Here is a 20,804-nt window from a genome sequence, read left to right on the forward strand (position 1 = left end):
TTGTTGTTTTCATATTTATTAATTTATAGGTCAGATGTGTTTATATTTTTTCTACTATTATGGATAAACTTGTTCATAGGATCATAAGTTTATAAATTAGTACCAGGCTAACTGTCCTTGTGTGCCATTCCAACCCAGTCAATTACCCTATGTGAGAACACCTTAACCACTATGCTAATGCCCCACCCTTATAGACATATTTATATTCTTTAGCTATTTACATGTTTACTTATTCTGATTTATTTCTATTTCTGTTTGTATACCATGTCTTGTACTATTGCTACATTCTTAGGATTTATATTTTAGCTATAATCCTAGTGTAGAGTAGCATATACTAGAACATTTATATTTACCCTTATATATTTGATACTCTTTAATCTAGTACTACTGTTAGAATCAGTCCTATTTTTTTCCTTAAGTGTTATGTCTAATAGTATCTGAACAAACATCTGAAAAATCTTCTCATTAAAATTCAAACTTTGCATAATAAATTGTTCCGAGATATTACGTTTTGTTATCATTAAAAAGAGACAATAACAGAGAAACACAATCCTAATTGTTTTTATCTAAAGTGTCATTCAAGTATAAACTATCCTTTTGGTACACTGCAAGCATTCAGAACTGTTTAATAACTGTTGGTGGTTTAGAATGCAGTTCACTGTCTTTTGATTATTATCTAACTTGTATTCACGGACATCTTTGCATATGATTCAAAATATTATGATTATTTGCATTTAGACGGGAAGAAGTAACCTGGACAGTTATTAAAATTATCAGAATTCCCACAGCATCACAAAAGTTCTCATGACTGTAATTAAGGTGCTTCAAGCTGGTCCTCATAACAAATGCTTGCAAATGAATAGTTTATCAGCTACAATTCACACAAAAACATTCACAATGTAATCTAAGGCACCTCTACTTTATACATCAATCCCTCAAACCACTGCAAACCACTAAAAGAAAAACAAGAAAAAACATTTCAAAGTATGTTAACCATTAAAAAGCTATTGTATTTAAAGAAATAACATTTAAAGATTCATTAAGCACTATTTGTATGTGATGTTTAATATAAACTGTGGTAAAAACAAGAGCAACCAGTTCAAACACCAAACACCAAACTTGAGCAAAAAACAAAATAAACTGGAAGGCAGCCGTGGTGTAAAGTCAAATTTCAATAAAACAACAACAGCAAAGAGTTAAGATAAGTGCTTTCATAGCAAATTAGGTACTTCATCAGATCTAACTTACAAGCATTGCAAACGACCATTTATTAGTGTCTGAGGTCATGTGATTTCAACAAAGGTTTAATTGGTATAAAGTCATTTAACCCTTTCCTATTTGTAGCCTGCAATAAAGTCAACCATTTAATTTCAAGACATTTAGTGTGGGTCCTGTTATCACCCCCTCTCACACCAGACGTATATATCTCAAGGACCATAAATTTAAACCAGTGATTATTGCCCATGCCTTTTACATGTTTGGAAAGGGCATTTTTGTTATCACCTCTATTAATACTGTATAGATGTTGTCTAATACAGTCTCCGAGACATCTATTCATCTTACCCACATAGAATGATTTACATCCTCAGAACAAGCATAGACTAAGTCACAGGTACTACAGCTAGTATCTAGATCAATATTAAAAATACGTCCTGTATCAGGATGTACCAAACGGTCATCAGTTCTGACATATTTACAAACATTACAATGCTGGCAGGGATATGTACCAATCTTATTTACCTTAGGACAGTTTCTGGATGATGTTATAGGTTTATAACAAAGCATTCTCTCAAGTATGGATGGTTCTAAAAGCAAAAGGAGGGTGTAGTACCTAAAACCTCTCTACATTTCTTATCAGGCATCAATACCATCCAGTGCTTTCTAATCACATCACAAACATAACCCACATCATTTGAAAATGTGAGGTTTCATCCGTACTGATTGTGCCACAGAATATTCATTGGTATTGCCAATATCTACATAGTCCCCATAAAAATAACATGATCAATAACCCCCAAAGCATAATTTAACTCCATTATGGTCACCTGCACATTTAAGGGTGTGCTTGTAAAGAACATTATCCAAGTTATTCTTTCTGATGGTAGGATTTTAATAGAGAAAGAGATGGGGAACTTGATTATAGGGAATATAAATGGCAGATTTTGTTGGATTCATGTAGGGCACCAGGTTTGAACAATGGAGTTAATTACAAAGCAGTCCTAAAAAGAAAGGCATATTACAACAAATGCAAATTGAATCTACATTTTAAATGTTTTATGTTAACCTTTTATTTGAGAAATATGTTGTTATGTGGTTGCCCCTCCCCCCTTTTTACTTGAATTGTTTATGTGAATTTTTTAAGTGAATGGTTTTAGGTAAATGTTTTTTTGTAATTTGTTAATTGGAATTGAGATGTGATTGGTTAATATTTCTAACCATTTTATATAAGAGGGTTGTATTCATTGAGTTGTTTGTTCTGAAGAAGGTCAATGTTTTTGGCTGAAAGCGCTTACCCTGTGGTATTAAAGGTTCATACAAAGGATTCAGTGACTTCACTTTTTCTTGTGTTTTTGTTTGGATTTGTGTTATGTTAAACAAGCTTGAGATCTGGGGCATTTTTTTTTCTGTTACCAATTAAACCTTTGTTGAAATCATGTGACCTCAGACACTAATAAATGGTTGTTTGCAATGCTTGTAAGTTAGATCTGATGAAGTACTTAGTTTGGTATGAAAGCACTTATCTTAACTCTTTACTGTTGTTGTTTTATTAAAATTAGATTCTTACATCATGACTGCCTACCAGTTTATTTTGGGTTTTTTTGCTCAGGTTTAATATAAAGCAGACTGTCATTTTTTAAAGGAGACATAGCATATAAACTTGCATTAAAAGAATGACAGTTATGTGTGATCTGGGTTTAACTTGTAAAAGTGTGACTGTTACTCGAATTATTAACATTCCAATGATAACTTTTATATATGTAAGAAACTATACTTTTTATACTTTCTTTATAACTTTGCATAACTTTCCTGGGTGCTATTGCATGTGAAGTACACTATCAGTAACAAGCATTCAAAACTATGCAATAACTGACAGTGCTTAGAATGCAATTCACTCCCTTTTGCTTATCATCTAACTTGTATTATTTGACATCTTAGCATATGATTCAAAATATTATAATTATTTCTATTAGACAGGAAGAAGTAACCTGGGCAGTTCTTAGACTTTTCAGAACTCCCACAGTATCAGAAAAGTTTTCATGACTCTTGAGTTGTTTCAAGCTGGTTTTCATGATAAGGGCTTGAAAATGAACAGTTCCTCAGTTACAGTTCACTCAAAAACACTCACAAGTGAATCCAAGCCACCTTCACACTACACCTCAATCCCTCAAACCCCTCCAAACCACAAAAAGAAAAAAAAACAAAGAATCTGAAAGTATCTCAATCACTAAAAAGCCATTGCAGTCATATAAAAAACATTTAATGATTTGGTAAACACTATTTGTATGGGATGTTTAATATAAAGCAGACTGTCATTTTTAAAGGAGGCATAGCATATAAACCTGCATTAAAAGAATGACAGTTATGTATGATCCAGGTTTAACTTGTAAAAGTGTGAATGCTACTCTAACTATTTGATATCATTCCAGTAGTAAACTTTATGTATGTAAAAAATCTATATTTTTATACTTTATTTATAACATAGCAGCATGTCTTTCATGGGTGTTATTGCATGTCAAATATACTATCAGTAACAAATTACTGGATCATTTTAAGAACCCAGAATGTAACTTCTTTAGTCATTTGTTGCATCTTGTATTATATTTAATAGTACATTACTCAACTATGCCAAGATATCAGAAAGTGTGACACCTAACATAAGTTTCATCATAATAATGATTAACTTTTAATAAAAAATAGTTTAACCTTTTAAACTCTAAATGAAAATAAGTGGCTTTAATATCATATATAGCTACAAGAATCAAACTAACATTTTAAAAAGGGAACTAAACCATTTGAAGTAGGAAAATAAATAAATAAATGATTTACCTTGTGAAAAGTAATAGCACCTGTTCATAAGTATTCAGGCACTTCTTTAAATTAATAAGAATCCATAACCATGAAATGCATTGATCTTCATTTGTCCTTCAGTTTTTTTTTTTTTACTATTTTTGACTTTTATTAACAAGCCATCTATTGTTGGATTTTTCTTCAAAGATGTTAGTAGATTCCAGTCCATTTCTTCTGTTTTTCTAGGATTTTATTTTTCTGTATAAAATCCATTGCATCTTCCAAGGTGTTAAAATCATCTTTCCTTTTGGAATGTGAATCCTTATTTTTGCTGTAAACAAGATTTGTGGTTTAATATTGTTCTTCTTTAAGCTTTTAACAAGTGGCACACATGCTTTTCTCTTTGACATTGCTAATATCGAATAGTCATTGTCAAATTTTGTAGTATTTACTTTAAAATTAACTGGATAATTAGTCTATGCAGCTTTTAAGACTAAATCCTTATCCTGACTTGAGGAAAATCTTACAGTGACTGACCTTGGTGAAGGTGTTTCTTTTTTCTTTTTAAAGATGAATTAGAAAGTGATCTATGTACCCTTCTGATGCCAAAGAAAAAGCTTTAGACAGGTTCAAAGTTTTAGGAAGCCAGATATTAAAGAAATGAATCATACTGTCTCCCTTTCCTTTTTAGGAATCCCATAAATCCTGATGTTATTCCTTCTAGATCTGTTGTCTATATCTTCTATTTTTTAACCAGAATAAGTTGTTTTGTTTCAGAAGAAATTCAGTATTATTCATATTTTCAAGTAATCTTTCATCAAAATCAGATATTGCTTTTTCTATCCTCATGATTTGTGATCATTGTTGTTTAAGAGACTCACTCAGCACTTAAACTTGTTTTTTACATTCCTCTTTAAACTTGCCCATTTTGCTTTCTAATTTATCTGTCTTTACAGATAACTCACTGATGTTACTTAGTATATCCTGTATGTCTTTTTCGTAGTACTGTCCTGTATACTGGGCTGGGAGTTGCTCATTCTGAGACTTCTGAGACAATTAGTTCTTTCTAGTTTTCTTGATAAGAAAAGGCAATTAAAAGAGTTTCAAACTTGTTATTTTTTGTAGTAAATCTTTAAGCAGATGTTCAACTAAAAATCCATCAAGTTTTGTAATGTTTTATTTGAGTTTTTTAGTAAATATCCTGTCAGTGATGTTAAAATAAGCAAAGCTAAAAAACAGTGCTGTTAACTGTTCACCATCTTGGCCATTCCCCAAGTGTTATATTTTCTGAAGTATTTTTAAGTTTAATTGTTGGAGTGAATGAACCCAGAGGTATGGTTTGTAGTAGCATTTAATGAAGGAAGTGTAGGAAAAGTAGGGTAAGGCGTAAAGAGAAGTTGATTGCATTAGCTATTTTTATATTATTCAAGAATAAAAACAGATAATTAATGAGACTGTGGGAGATGTACTGGCTGGTTAATAGATAGGAAATTACAAATTTCCAGGATGCATGACCATTTAAAATGTGATCACCTATGATCTCCCTATACAATGTGAATTATTTACTTTGTTAGAATAAAAACAACTATATGCTTCACATGACTGAGAGAGAGAGAGCAAGAGATAGTTCTGATACTTTATTAAAGACTGTGGTTACAGAAATGCAGTGTGCAACATGTACTTGATATTGATTAAAATTATTAGCTTATTGATAATTTCAGAAAAATGTGCAAATGTGAAAATGATCCATATGTGATTTAAGGACACGTTAGATGTGGCTGCACTTGCAGATAGACTTGACAGCACAAAAGGCATTTTAAGGAAATGTAGTGAAATGTCTTTGTGCATTGTGAAAGAAATGCAGCTGCTGATGGAACTGAAGAAGAAATCAGGACAAAATCAGGAGGAAAGACCGTGAATGTTAGGGTGTCAGGATGGGTGGAAGTACTTTGCTTTGATATTACATTGGACTTCAAAAGATACTGCTATAATATTTGAGAATAAATATGCCAACTTTCTCTGAGCCAGAACATAAATGAGTGAGCAGCACTTATGTTTTCAAAACTTGCAGCAAGTAATCAAAAATATGTGATTTAATCTGCAAGACTTTTTCAGTGACAGGAAAATATGTGAAAATCTGTAACTTATTTCTGGGCAGTGAATATCTGTAATGTGTGTTTTCCTATGGCATGAAAATATGTGTGAACATGTGATGTTTTCTGTGAAATATATATATAAAGTTTGTAAATGAAGATTTAACTGCCTTCTGCTGCAGAATATAGCAGAATACATAGGAAATACACAGGCTGTAAAAGGTATGGCAAATAACTTTAATTGTTCTCTTTGATCTGTGAGTAATCTTAAATCAAGAAAAACACAACTAATGAGGAAAAGTCTTTGTAGATATCCAACTCCAAGAATTGTAACAAATAAAATAAATATCCCAAAGACATGAATGGCAGAGTACATAAATTTAATAAAACAAATAAAACCATTAAAATAAGGATAAGCGCTTTTGGAGCTGGTCCTTCAGATCGTCATTCTTAAAAAAGTCTACATATTTAAAATAAGTCTTCTCTAATAAGGAATAAGATGGTGCCTTGGAAAACAATAATGCTTATTCCTTATTGGAGGAGACTTATTTTAAATATGTAGACTTTTTTAAGAATTATGATCTGATGAAGGACCGGTTCTGAAAGTAATCTTAAATTAGAAAGTTGAAGTTATAAAAGTGCAATTAGAATATTCTTCTAAAGAGATGGCTAGCTAAGAGTAAATACACTTGTTAGCATGTAAACGTGACACTTTGTTTGCATCCATCTGTTGTCTGTATGAAAAGATGCAAACCAACTAGCTGAGAAAGAAAGAGAATGGAAGAAAAGAAGAACCACCCTCAGCAGGTGCCTTGTGAGCTATTTCAGCATGTCTCTCTGCTTAACTGATATAGTTTAGCTTACAATGCAGTAATTATTTCAGATAAGAAATATACAAAAGTCTACCTGCAGTCAGATGATTTCTTATACTTTGCTTGTTGAAAATGATTATTTTCTCTCTCCTTGTACAATTCCATATTTCTCTGTGTATTTAATTGTTAACTAACCCATTCTTTACTAAATTAAGTTATTTTGTTTATTTACTTTTAAAATAGTTTGTGGCTGGTCATCTATTTACTTATGTATTAATTGATAAAGTAGCATTTATTGATAACTAGCAACAGCTTGCTGGTGTCCACCTTTAATTGGCTGGACTGCTCTGCTACACATGAACATTACTGCTTATAATTATTTGGTTAATTAGCAAGAGAGAAATAGTAACTAGGAGATCCTTAACCTGATAATCCGGGATGTTGGCAGTTTACTAGCCAGGAGAAGAGGCTGTAGTATTGAAGGCTTTTACCTGCCTTCTCTGCTCGTGTGTGTGTGTGTGTGTGTGTGTGTGTGTGTGTGTGTGTGTGTGTGTGTGTGTGTGTGTGTGTACATAAACTGGAAGACACTAAAACCTAGAGAGAAAGAAAGAGAGTTGTGAGAAATTTGGGGGGTGGTGTTAGATCAAAGACTCTTCACAATGGAGTGTTCAGTGTAAAGCCCATTCATGGATGTTGATGACATAGGCTCATATGCTGGCTAATGGTATAAATATTCTGCATGCTCTTACACACGCACATATTGCTAGTTATCAATAAATGCCATTTTATCAATTAATACATAAATAAATAGATATCAATAAATGTCATTTTATCAATTAATACATAAGTAAATAGATGACCAGCCACAAACTGTTTAAAAGGCTCATATGCTGGCCAATGGTATAAATCTTCTGCATGCTCTTACACAAACACACACACACACACACATGTGTATATATATATATATATATATATATATATATATATATATATATATATGTTTACTGTCAAAACCTTGAAACACACTTGTGCAAGTGATTATTTACCCCCCACAAAAATCATGAAATCTAAACATAGTCTGTTCAAAACACCAAACATGGTAATGTCAATAATTTGACATTTAACATTATCGATATTACCCCCCACACCTGCTAATTATATATACAAACTCCGAGATCACACTGCAGTGAGGAAAAGGGCAAATTTCCTGATCCCCACTGTAGTGCAATCTCCAATCAAAACATTGAACTCACACCAGTGAATGCACACTTGCATTTGCTGTTGTGGATTTGAATATTTATGAATTGATATTATGGAAACTCAGAACCATGACTTTTGACCTTCCAAGTTTTGCTTAACTGTTGCACGAGGTTTTGATAGTAAACATATATATATATATATATATATATATATATATATATATATATATATATAATTTTGCAGAAAATGGTAACCTGTTTATTTACAAAAAGATTTTAGAAATTAACATCTGTAACCATTAAAACCTTAACTAAAAGAATGCTGAATATATTTTAAGACTTGTTTTGTAAAGGATATATCTTTATATTAACATATATGTGTTTTTATGTTTGTAATAAGGATTTTAAAAAATGGCACCACAGACCAAGGGACTATATGCCCACAAAAAAGATCTGCATTAATAATACTTTACTATATATCTTCTTTTAGTACATACATGTATAGGTTCAAACAATTTTAATAAACATTTTTTTTTCTTAATTGCTTTCCCATATCAGGTGCCTTGAAATAAATTCCTAAATGGCATAACTTCCAAGTAAACAGATTCAGATGACAAACCGCAGAAAAAGAAGGTATGTTTTTCATATATCAATTGTGGAAGTTCTTTTCAAAGTAGACATTGCTTTTGTTTCCACTTAATTTTACCACAGACATTTGCTAATTTTTTTGGAGGTATCTTAGCAGTTGTATAAAAGCCAAATATTCAGTAATCTGCACTTGGCTTAATGCTTTTTGCCTAAATGAGGTCACCACATTTGATATTTATGCTTTGTCATGGAGTGTAGAAACATTTTTAACCTTGGAGTTCATTTTGTTAAGTACGGGAGAAAAGGGGGCAAAGTCTCATGTGTGAAGGGTGTGTGAAAATTACTTTTTCAAAATCACTTTTCGCTTAAAGAGCTGTTTAAATTGTGTGCTTTTTATTAAACCCAATGTTGGCTTGTGCTCTCTCTAGTACGAAATAGCTTACTGCTGGTAATTGGGCTCCTCCATTAAGACCATGGTCTTTACAACAAAATACTTCACCTCTAAATCCATGCATATACCTGAATCTCAGAAAATAAACACTCTTTCTCAATCTCTGGTTCGTGTATTGTGTACTAGAAAGTAAGGCCCTCATAGGATCAGCATCAGTGTGTAAAGGCTGTGTAATTGAATAAACATTCATTGAGCTATGAGCATATAGAGAATTGGCATTCACACTCAGTAATTTTTATTTTGCAAATATGCATCACTCTTTGGACATTTGTGCAACTTTTTATTGCTGATCCACATGCAGCTGACCAACTCCTGAAAATTCAGTAATGAATAACCAGTAAAAATGCACTGTCCGTCTTCTGCCATCTCCTCACATTGATCATGTAAACTTTTTATTTTGTTGTACTAGACATGTATTAGTAAAAATGTACTTTGCTGGAGCTTTTCTCCTCGGGCCTCCGCTGAAAATGCACACTGCTGTCCAGCTGGACCATCCCGGTAAACAAATTTTAAATAAATAAAATCACGGTGTTACATTATTAATTACTGCACTTGCAGAATTGTATTTTACAGCTTTAAGCTGGGTGTCTAGAGAGTTCACTGTATTCTGGTTTGTTTAGGCCTCACCTGAAAAGACAGCGCTTGACCCAGAGGAACCACCACGGTCAACAGACACTAAACAATTTCTCTTCTGATACTGGCATTAACATAGCTTTCTACTTTCTTTCTTTTACCCTGCCTCTCCAACTTTTTTTTTTTGTTCTCCGTCAATTACTTAGGATTACGGTCAGTTGATAATGCCAGACATTATAATTTTGTATCATACTTGTGATTGTTTTGCCCTGTGTGTGTGTGTGTGTGTCTTTTGGCTTTTCCCGGTTAGGGGTCGCCACAGCAGAACTCCGGTCCGCTAATGATTGGCAGTAGATTTTTACGTGCCGAGTTGCTAGCTCTGACACACAACCTTCAACGAAGGTACGCCCATTCATGCATGTTTCCACACAGAAGACGCTCTAGCTGAGAATCGAATAGGACAACGTCATACTGTGAGGCGACAACGCTACAGCAGCACCACCACCGCAGATAATTTGGATAATTTGCCCCATTATTTTGTCTTCATTCAGAGTTCTTGTTAAACAGAGTTTGAAAGGTATTTTCTTTGCCAAGTACTGATTTACTCCCTCCCCAACTTACTTCACTAAAGAGATCATAGTAAAGAAAGTACTTAGTCTAGTTTTACAGGAAGGTATACATGATTTTTTATGGGGGTGGCAAAAGCAACAGATATCTGCTACTTGAAAAAAGGGTCATAATGGGTCATTTTAAGATAGTCAGGGACTCTGCAATTAATGCAGCTGTGTCAGTTATATATGAAACTTAAGCCTACTGAAAGTCCGATGTTCACAAAAGTGTAAAATCTTGCCTGGGGACATGCACTTATAAGCATGGCTGGCCTTAGGCATAGGCCAACTAGGCGGCCGCCTAGGGCGCCGATGTAGCAGGGGCACTTTTCTAGTATTTATTTGGTGTAGGTAGACCAGGATGGGGGCACCAGGTAATGTGTTGGGGAGCGCCGTGGAGCTGTTTTGCCTAGGGCACCAACTGACCTAGGTCCGCTCCTGCTTATAAGACCACTAGACTTTTATTTTTCATTCAAAAATGGAAGCATTATAGTAAATTGTCATAAGATACTTCATAATCAGCCAAACAGGTGATAAAGAAAGCAATCACTGTGCAAGAAATGCATCAGTTATCCCACCACTTCTTTAAGAAGGCGCAAAACTCAAAAGGTACAGATTATTTTAATGGCTAAATATAGGAAATCTAACTGAAATGATAAGCAAATGGAGTGGATAGAAGAAGAAAAAAGAAAAAAATTCTGAGCTGGCATTTTGATCGATGCTAAATGTTGATGATAACAGAGAACTAAGAAAATGGTATTGAATTAAGGGTTACATCTGCTTATCCTGTCTTTTAATATTTCTCCCGAAAGCTGAGATTTACCATGCTGACTCATTCACTGGTTTGGATCCAGATGGCATTGAGATTATTATGCAAAATGAGCAGACTGCTCTAACATCAATGACTGTAAGGTAGAAAGGCCATTGTAAGCAAAAAATGACACTCTAGTTTAAAAGAAGAATAATACATCTTTACAAAAAAAAACCTCAATGAAATCCTAAAAGTATCAGGACTTTTGGTTGAGTTAAGCCTGTTACAGAAAGGTTTTCATTCAAGATCTGCTCTGCTCTATTCATTTTCCAGTTTTTATTTCAAAATCAATTAGATAAATGAATAACCTATAGTGGTTGGTGGGAGGACAAATTGTTAATTTCTCATTCCAGTGTCCTATTAATATATTTGTGAATGTGTGATATATTTTTTGTCGGTCTTCTGTACAGTGAGAAGAATAACAGTAACTCTGAAAAAAAATTGTTGTCTAAGAGATCCACTCATCCATTCCCCTGCATACAGAAGTAGTGCACAGCATAGTATAGCAGGCTACTTTCAGTAATCACTGTTCCACATGTAATCACACAACTGAGGATACAGAATGAAATTTCACAGCATTCTTTGTAAATGAACCACATTATCTCCTTAAGGTAATGTCTGATAGACCTTCCAAAAGCTTAAGAATAGGACTGTATACCTGAAGCAGGGTGGGTAACACAGTCCTAAAACTGTACAGCATCTATGTAGTATGAAGGTGCCTACAATGGAGCAAGGGGTAAGTATGTCTTTTGCACCTAAGTACATATGACTGCCATGTATATTGCTGAATAATGCATTTGTGGTGAAAAACATCACAAAACAACTGAGTAACTAAACCCCCCCTCTTTGAATGATATGTATGCTCATGCCTCTCAATTTCTTAACACAACTGATCTGGTCAAAGCCAAAGATAATGAGTTAAAGGTCCAAAAATAAGGACAGATTTTAAATATTGATGTCCTTCCTTATCGCTGTTGCAGTTTTCTTTACTCCTGCCAAGGATAGCTGAACATCTGGTCAGCATACTAACGCCTTTACAACTTCCAGGCATCATACATCAGACAGATGTCCTACGTGCAAAGAGTAAGGTAGGTATGTGACATATGGATGCCTAATCCTCAGACCTTCTTTGCCAGCAGTCTGAATGCTACCTGTGAATTTTGTCTGTATGCTGTTCACTGAGCTGGTTCATCTACCAGGCCTTCTAAATTAAGTGCCCCATTGGGGTTCCTTACTTTCCCTTTTCCTCCTTGTAGTTTGTTTTCATATCATCAAAATGTGAGTGTGGGAGGCAGATTCCCCATAAAGATAGACACAAGAAGTGCCTTTGTATTTTGGGTGTTACACATGACCATACACAGAGTGAGATTTGTCAGGTGTTTGTCCTAAGAAACTCCTTAGTCATCTGTGTTTATTTAGAAAACCAAAGCCAGCCTCTGAAGTTTTTGGCTCAGGGTATCACAGTCAAATCCACCAGCACTGAAGTTCAGCTGCCACTTAAGAAAAAAGCCAAAAAGGCACATACTGATCTTGCTGTTGTCCAGCCTCCACTGGACATTTCCATCAGGTTGGTTGAAGAACCCAAGGACCGTCTGGTGCCAATGTCAGTTCCCTCTGCCACAACTCAGTTGGAGGCTGATATGGAGCTGTCGGCCCGCATGTCCGCCAAGGCTGTGCATACATTTGGTGCAGATTTAGAGGGAGAACTACAGTTGATTATATCTGAAGGGCCTTGAGGAATTTCTCACATATTAGTTAGACAAGAGGTGCCTGGTACCCTCATCAAATGTAGGCAGGGGTCCGAATCTCCTAGATTTATTAAAGCAGATGTTCCTTTAAAAAGAAACAAAAAAACAAACATGACATCTCTGGCTAAGGATCCTCTCAAAGAGTGGCAGGACTTTACTCTGGGATTGTTCAATACCCTTATTGCTCTGAAATCTGCACAAGACTTGTCTGTCCCTACTTCTGCAACCTGGTCTTGCACTCTAAAAGGCCTAGGGAGTATGATTCTTCTGATGAAGGGTTGGATTCTGGTGAAGAATGATTGGCATATTCCTCCTAGATCCACTCTCCTTGTGCTTTGGGGTCTAATGAAGAACAGCCACTATCCCGTGATTCTCCTTTTGAAGAATTATCTTTTGGGGATTAGTGGTCCACATGATGAAATACTTTAAGTGGGACTCCTCACAGGTTTGTAATAATCAAAAGAGATATGATGAACTCTTACAAATGGACTCACCCAAATCTTCTGCAGTCCCTCTTGTTTTAGCTGCCCTTTTGGATACATTTTCAGCAACTGTCTGGCTCCTGACTCTGAACCTCCAACCACTAAGAAGTCAGACAGATTTTATAAAGTCCCTGAGGATCATAAGTATTTGTAAAAACTTCTTTATCTGATCCTGCTGTTGTTTCCATGTCCACAGATAAGCCATACAAACGGCTATCCTCTCCCACACTTTTACCATCTAACAAGGACAGCCATACTTTGGAGAGGTGTAGGAAGAAGTGTATACTTCTTTGGCCTCTAGGGCCATTAATTATCAGACCCATATGACTAGATATGTACTGGTTCTTATCTCTCTACTTGTGGAATTTTGACTGATATCCCTGATTCAGACAGAACGACCTCTGCCCTTTCTCTTTTGAGTTCTGCCTTTGAAGTAGCTCACTGTTCCATTAAATGCAGTTATGATGTTGCTGATGCCTTTTGTAGGGCAGCTACATTTGGCTCTGTCATGAGGAGATACTATTAGTTGCACCTTCAAGCCTTACATGAAGACATTAAGGCCACACTTTTAGATTGCCCCTTAGGCAACGAGAATTTCTTTATTATTGCTGCTGCAGATTTTTTATTAAACTCTTCAGGATAAGGGTATGGTTATGCATGACCTGAAGCTTATCTTTGTTTCCTCCATCCCTAAGTCCCAGAATTATCCATCTAAATCTTATTTTGTCCATAGGCAGCCTAGACAGACTGCTAGGAGCAAAGGGGTTTCTAAGTCAATTTTCCCAGACAAGCCCACTCAGAGGTTGAGGGGCCAAAAACTATTTTTTCTTGATAAATCTGCCTGTATCTGACATCCAGCCTCCCCTTCCCCTTGGCTTGATTCTTCTGTCCCTCAGGCTGATGGCTTCTTTTCCTGTTTGGCAACAGATAATCACAGATGTTTGGTTACTCTGATTTATTCAAAATGGTTACTGTACGGCTTGAAAGTTTCTTTTTCCATTCTCTGGCCTTCCTCAGCCTCATTCTTGCCAGCTCCCTCATTTTCCTTTGCTTCTGTGGGATGTGGTGGACCAAATAATCATCTAACTTGTCCCCTTGTCTCAGAAGGGAACATGTTTTTATTCCAGAATGTTTCTGATTCCCAGGAAGGAGGGGTGATGGAAGCCCATTCTACACCTCTCTTTTCTCTACTCTTTTCTCAGGGTCCCTTTTTTCAAGATGTTGTCTTTTCAAGCACTTTTCCCTGTGTTGCTTCCTCAAGCCTTTTCTGGTATCTCTGGATTTGAAGGATGGTTACCTCCATATCCCTATTCACACCCCCTTCAGGACATTTTTACATTTCTCTGTTTCTTCTTCTCATTATCAGTTATTCTTTGCCTTTTGATCTTTCTACAGTTCCAAGAGTCTTTACCAAATGTCTGGCCCCTGTGGTAGCCTTTTGCAGACTTCAGGGAGTTCATATATCCCCTTATTTGGAAGACCTTTTAAGCCAACCCTACTCTAAGCAGCTCCTGCTTCAGAATTTCCACTTCACTATGGTTTTTCAGTGCAGTATAGGGTTTGCCATTAATCTTGAAATCTGTGTTGACCATTTGCAGGATTCAGACCATTCCAATGTCAGCTTTTCACCTTCCTCCCAAGGTCCTCTCTTCGATTTCTTATTTCTGGTCTCTTCTTCCTCTTCCAGTCCTTCCTGCAATGGAATTTCTCTAAGCTCTGGTTTACATGGCATCCACTATTCCCATGGTTCCTTTTTCCAAAGTCCACATGAGGAAATTTCAGTGGTATCTCAAGACTTTTTGCCTCCAGTACTGACACCCCCTGCAGTATCTAGTCCCACTTCTACCCTGTCTTAAGCTCAATCCCTGCCTGTAGATTCACCAGATTACCCCTGAGTCCAGGTCTGCCTTTTCAGGTTCCTCTCCCATTCTGGAGTTGTACACAACCGCTTCCAATCATGGTTGGGGAGCCTCCTTCAACAATCTAAAAGTCCAGGGTCTTTGGTCCCGTCAACAACTGGCAGACCATACCAACATCAAGGAGATGAGGACTACTTCTAGCTGTGTTGGCTTTTCACTTCCTTTGGGTTTCAAGTCCTCTAAAGACTTTTACAGATAATACCACAGTCATATTGTACATCAACAAGTAAGGGGGCATAAAATCTTACCTTGTTTGCAGGTTCATTTTATTCAAGCATCAGTTATTCAGGCAGTTTACATTCTTTTAAAGCACAATCTGGTGGTAGGCTCCTTGAGCAGGTCCAGAACAAATTCTCATTAATAGAGGCTTCATAGGGAGGTGTTTCTGGTTACTGCATATCAGTGGGGCACTCCTCAGTTAGATCTTTTTGCTTTGCCTCTGAATAGACGACTACCCCTGTTTTGTTCCAGAGTGCTAAGTTCTCTGGCTTGGAACGTGAATGTCATGTCGTTTTCTTGGAAGGGGATGTTTGTGTGTGCCTACCCCCCCCCCCCTTTCTTCTACTACCAGAGGTCCTGCACAAGATCATGTGGGGCACATTCAAAAATGCTGGTGACTCCCTTTTGACCTAGACAGCACTGGTTCCACCTTGTATTTCATCTGGCCAAGGGCAGTCATCACAAATTACCTCACAGGATGGATCTTCTCACACAAGACAAGGGATGTTTCAATCACTCTCACTTGTCCACCCTTAAAATGACACTTTGGGTAACAAGAGTTTTTATTCCTTTCAGGCACCACTTTTCTGAGGACATGCTTTGGGTTTTGCAGGAAGTCAGAAAACCCACTACTAGAAAATCATATGTGAAGAAAGAAGAGATTTTCTATTTGGTGTCTTAAGCATGACTTTGTCCCTTTCTCAGTGGGTGGTTCCTATGGTTAAACAATTTCTAAAAGGCGTCTTTCATATCTGGCCTCCAAGATAGCCTATTCCTCCTTCTTGGGACCTTAATTTTGTTCTTCAGAAACTAAGTCAGCCCCCTTTTGAGCCTGCAGTTTCTTCTTCCCTACAACATTATACTTGGAAGACTATTGCTGGTGGTTCTTACTTCTGTCAAGAGGGTCTCTGAACTTCAAGCTCTCATGGCAGTTCCTTCTTTTTTGGTTTTTCATAAGGTTAAGGTTTCTCTTTGCACCAGTCTTTCTTTTATGCCCATGGTGATTAATGATTTGCCCTTGAACCAGTCCATTCATATTGATATTCCCTTCTCTACAAAATACTAGTGAAAGAATTCTTCACAACTTGGATTTACACAGACAGCTTGGATATTACCTGAACAAGAGAAAAAATGTCAAGAAATCTGAGTAATTGAGCAACTTCTTGTTTCCTTTCATGCCAGGAACTTAGGTTTGGCAATGTAACCATGTCCTCCTGCATTTCTAAGGTCATTTCTTTTGGCTGTTCTTTTCATGGAAAGCAGCTTTCCTCTTCTGTTCATGCTCATTCTACCAGGGCAATGGCCTCTTCTGGTGCTTTTTCAAGGGTCTGGATACTAGATCCATCTTCGAAGCTGCAACTTGGTCTTCTGTTCATACTTTTAACAAACATTGCAAGTTAGATGTCATTTCCAGGGCTAGGGTGGGTTCTGCCCGGGAATCCTTCATGGGTTTGTGGAGGGCTCTTTTATGCCTTCCCCCTTCTATACTTTCCAGTAGCTTTTGTACTTTCCTGAGAACAGGGGCAGAGCCAGAAGTTTACATTTTTACTCACACTTCATACTGTATTCCCTACTACCCACTATCTTTTAAAAAATGTACTCAATCCTAAAAATGCTACCACTGTACTTTTAACAAACTATACATTATTTTTGACTACTGCCACTTATAGCTATAAAAAGGCTATTTTGAGAAGCATGTTCCTATTGCATAAGCACGTTGTGTATAGCTGTATACAGCAGATACTAGACAGTTTTCAACATTCTGTAATCTTTGATCCATAAAGTTTCTGAATGATGCTCAAAAAAAATACTCGACTGAGTATGCCTTGTTACACTCATGCCCAAGAGAAAAGAATACTGCAGCAATGCTAAGGAAGGATGTAGTGCAGATGTGTAAGATCTTATCATAACAGTAGATGTCTTTCTTCTCACTGTTGCCTCCTGTTACTTTCTGTTGCCCTCTTTCTGGCTGAGGGGTGTTTTTTACATCCTTTTCTTCTTCTCCGTCCCATCCTCGATGTGCATGTTATTGCTTTTCTCTGTTCTGGGTTACTTCACTTTTGAGAATTAAGCATCCGTTTATCACATACATATTTTACACTTTGCACAAAGGACATATGTCTGACATAAGATGCCTGGAAAGTGTAAAGGCTTTGGTATTCTGGCTGGATGTTCGGCTATCCTTGGCAGGATATCCCAAGAGTAAATAATACCACAACAGTAAGTAGGACATCTGCTCTTATGGTGAGATCTCACACAACTGTACTCTGTTATACAAAGTTGCTAGAATAACAGGTATTGTGTTAGCATGCATTTTCTAAGGATATGAAGTCTGAAACTCAAATGCATATCTTTATTTAGTGGCTTCAGTCCTCAGTGGTTTGCCAGAAAAAAAACACAAAGTTTGTGAGGAGCAGACCAAAAATATGAGTCAAAATCTGCAGACTGTGAAAATCTGGACAGTTGAGAGGGAAGCAATATTGTTTTCTCCCTCTTTCTGTCTCTCTTTCTCTTTCCCTTTTTCTTTCTCTCTCTTTTAAAGATTGAACAAGACAATCTGAAACATGTTAACACTGTTTTGCCCAGTACAGCATATATGCTACAGAACAACTTTAAAAGACAGGCTTAGTGGAGAACTGGCATTAAAATATATTAATAGTTGGTATAAAGTAAAAGTGCATACTACATAGTAATAGTAGTAATACATTTTAATATACATATATAAGGTCTCCTTCCTAAAAAATACATCAAGGACTGTCATGATCTTGGGCAGCACAATGAAGTTAGCACTACTGCTCTTGCAGATATGTAGCTGGGGTAGGGCAAAGAGGGCAGTCGCCTGAGGCACAGGGTATTACTGAGAACTGTCACTATTTCAGTACTAAAGTAAATAAGACTTATTTTGTGTTCAGGACTGTAATGTATGTGTGTGTGGTCTAAGTTGTAGCAAACAGTTTTCTACAATTGTAAAAATAGACTATTTTTTTTTAATTTGCTCCTAATTTAGAGGTGAGGAGAGAAGACTAGAGAGAAAGGACCAGGCTTGGAGTGCCAGATCGGGAGAAGAAATCTTTTTTTTTTTTATAACCACTCAACATAGGGTTGAGGGGTTCCAGCCTTGAATCTCTTAGCTGGCTGCTCACTGGGTGCCTTCTAGGCAGAGTCTGCGCACCTGCACTGGGTCCCTTTTGTTTTCATCAGGTGCCCCAGTTTTCTCCTACATTCCAAAGATATGGTGCTCCTCCAATCTGCTCATGGGTGTGTGTGTGTGTGTGTGTGTGTGTGTGTGTGTGTGTGTGTGTGTGTGTGTGTGTGTGTGTGTGTGTGTGTGTGTCAGTGATTGTGTGCATGCATTCTGTGACAGATTAGTGTTATATCCAGAGTATGATCTTTGTTTTGTATCCCATGTGCGTTGTGATAGTCTGTGACTCCTTCATAATCTTGAATAGGATAAAACAGATACTAGACAGTACATGAATAAATGAACACCTTGATCTTCAGTCTGAGAAATCAGTGCACATGGTAGCAATGTAAACCCTGCACACACACATAATTAAGAAGCACTGAACATAGCTCAACAGTATGTGTACTTTGTTATATGTTAAAGTGCAGAATGTGGTCTGCAGGGTTATATAGTACATATTCCAGCAGTTTTACATTTGGGTACTCCATGCAGACCACAAGGAGGCAATAGTAGAATATTTTCACCTTTGGGGCTACATTGTAATGTAGACATGAGCAGCAGATTTTAAGTATTGTTCTAGAGCTCATTACCAGTTTCTGCTTGCTAATGTTTATAGATAGCTTACTTGAGTTTGTATGCAATGAATAATATCGAAAAACATGTAATTCTACCACATTACTGACTAAATGGCCTGCAGTGGGCTGCATTGTAGTACAAGCCATCAATACATGTTGTCATATTTATATAATTGCTTTGCTAAACCATTGGCAGTGTTGTAGATATGAAGTGATAGCAAACAGATGTACTTTGTGTACTGTATATGCATCTCTATGTGTTTATGTATTTTTAGATGGTATATTACACACATGCATTCCTGGCCAATTCCAATTGTAGCATCATGCACTGCATTAACGTGATATTGTCTGTACATACATACTTAATAACAGCATATTTCTGTAAGAACACCTTCAATAGGCTGCATGTCTTATGTAGTCAACAAAACGAAGGGACCCACATGTATGTGTGTGTGTATATATATATGTGTGTGTGTGTGTGTGTGTGTGTGTGTGTGTGTGTGTGTGTGTGTGTGTGTGTGTGTGTGTGTGTGTGTGTGTGTGTGTATATATATATATATATATATATATATATATATATATATATATATATATATATATATATATATATATATACAGGAGTGTTACAGAATCCTGAAAGACCAAAATCCTGAAAGTTCAAAATACTGAAAACTCAAAACCCTGAAAACAGACAGGATACCAACACTTGCTATATTCCAGCACAAGTACATACAGAAACAAATTACCCTTTGACTATATGCAGGAAGGCAAGCCCCCCTGCACCCCATATGTGGGGGACTGCCCCCACACACCCCTTGCTACTTAAATATATCAACTCCAACATTGCACTTTACTACACTAAGTGCAATCTTGGAGTTGATATATTTAAGTAAAGGGGTGTGGGGCACAACCCCTCAGATGGGGTGCAGGAAAACTGCCTCTGTTATACTTGGAGAACAGTAATGTTGTTTGTGTTTTATTTGTTTCTGTATGTACTTGTGCTGGAATATAGTAACTGTTGGTAGCCTATGTGTTTTCAGGATTTTGAGTTTTCAGTATTTTGAGTTTTTCAGTATTTTGAACTTTCAAGATTTTGGTCTCAGGATTTTCGTCTTCAGGATTTCGGGCTTTCAGGATTCTGTAGTGCTCCTATAAATACATCTATAGCCATGTATGCACATTATTGGTGAGAAACTTCATGTTGTGTTAAATTTGACCCTTCCAGCTTTTAAAATCACTGGTTTCATACCTTGGGATGGTTTGTAGCCAGGGACAAACTATCTGTGTTGTGGTGGTTGGCACTAGGTCAGTTCAGAACTTTAAGTGAAGGGCTGTAAGGACAAGTCCAATATGCAGGGCTTAGGATCAAGGTCAGTGACAATGGTGAACTTGTGTAATTAGTAGTATCTTAAGGACCCTAGTGCTGACTTTGTAGCTAAACACTTAAGTTTGATGGCTGAATACTTGGCCTCTGTTCTTGTCAATTTTCTACTCAGGTTGCAAATTGAACACTCCTCTTCCCCCAGTACTACAC

At 36.5% G+C, this 20,804-nt stretch overlaps 1 protein-coding gene across 1 annotated transcript in view; it reads left to right on the forward strand.

The window, feature by feature from the left end:
- TNFSF10 (TNF superfamily member 10) overlaps nucleotides 1-20,804 on the forward strand; it is a 294,194-nt gene that overhangs the window by 246,815 nt on the left and 26,575 nt on the right. Inside the window, exon 7 of the mRNA XM_044070234.1 lies at nucleotides 8,671-8,745. Within this exon, the coding sequence (XP_043926169.1) occupies nucleotides 8,671-8,684 (14 nt within the window). The 3' untranslated portion in view covers nucleotides 8,685-8,745. The remainder of the gene's footprint in view (nucleotides 1-8,670; nucleotides 8,746-20,804) is intronic.

This window comes from Protopterus annectens, chromosome 4.part1, assembly GCF_019279795.1.
Source record: "Protopterus annectens isolate FY-2018-M chromosome 4.part1, PAN1.0, whole genome shotgun sequence".
Lineage (NCBI taxonomy): Eukaryota > Metazoa > Chordata > Ceratodontiformes > Protopteridae > Protopterus > Protopterus annectens.